Here is a 641-nt window from a genome sequence, read left to right as displayed (position 1 = left end):
TGGCCGGCCTGACGGCGGGCCTGTGCCGTGCAGGGGCGCTCGGTGCTGGACACCACGGGACAGCGGTGCCGCGTGGTCAAGCGCAGCTTCGCCTACCCCAGCTTCCTGGAAGAGGACGCGGTCGACGGCGCCGACACATTTGACTCCTCGTTCTTTAGTAAGGCAAGCGTGGGGTGTGGGTGCCGGGCAGGGCTGGGGGGCCCGCGGGCCCGTGGGTGGGCAGACGGGGCGTCCCTCCCGCAGCTCTCGGCCCATCTCTGCTGGGCAGGCGCGGTGGGCAGAGGGCCGCTGGCACAGGCCCCCAAGGAGCCCGCCGGCCGCCCCGGCCCCAGACCCAGCCGCGGGGTGCTGGGTGGGTGCCGGCGCCTCACACGCTCTTTGTGTGCCCCGACCCCCCCACCCCAGGAGGAGATGAGCTCCATGCCCGATGATGTGTTTGAGTCTCCCCCACTCTCTGCCAGCTACTTCCGGGGGATCCCACGCTCTGCCTCCCCCGTGACCCCCGATGGGGTGCAGCTCCCCCTGTGAGTGCCGGGATCCGTCCTCCGGGCAGAAGGAGGGGTCGGGGCGGCCGGCGGCTCCCCGGGCCTCGGGTCCCTTTCAGTCCCCCTGCGGGGTGGGTGGGCGGCTGCCGGCTGAGC

General features: G+C 73.2%; 1 protein-coding gene across 1 annotated transcript in view; it reads left to right on the top strand.

Annotated features, from left to right (window-relative positions):
• Positions 1-641, top strand: part of RHBDF2 (rhomboid 5 homolog 2 (Drosophila)) — a gene marked incomplete at its 3' end in the record, with an annotated part of 15241 nt that overhangs the window by 12040 nt on the left and 2560 nt on the right. The window contains exons 7-8 of the mRNA XM_012733002.1: positions 34-162; positions 406-524. Of these exons, the coding sequence (XP_012588456.1) occupies positions 34-162; positions 406-524 (248 nt within the window). The remainder of the gene's footprint in view (positions 1-33; positions 163-405; positions 525-641) is intronic.

This window comes from Condylura cristata, unplaced genomic scaffold (assembly GCF_000260355.1).
Source record: "Condylura cristata isolate star-nosed mole 26May11 unplaced genomic scaffold, ConCri1.0 scaffold00038, whole genome shotgun sequence".
Lineage (NCBI taxonomy): Eukaryota > Metazoa > Chordata > Mammalia > Eulipotyphla > Talpidae > Condylura > Condylura cristata.
Note: the sequence above shows the minus strand (reverse complement) of the source record. Positions and strands in the feature narration are given on the sequence as shown.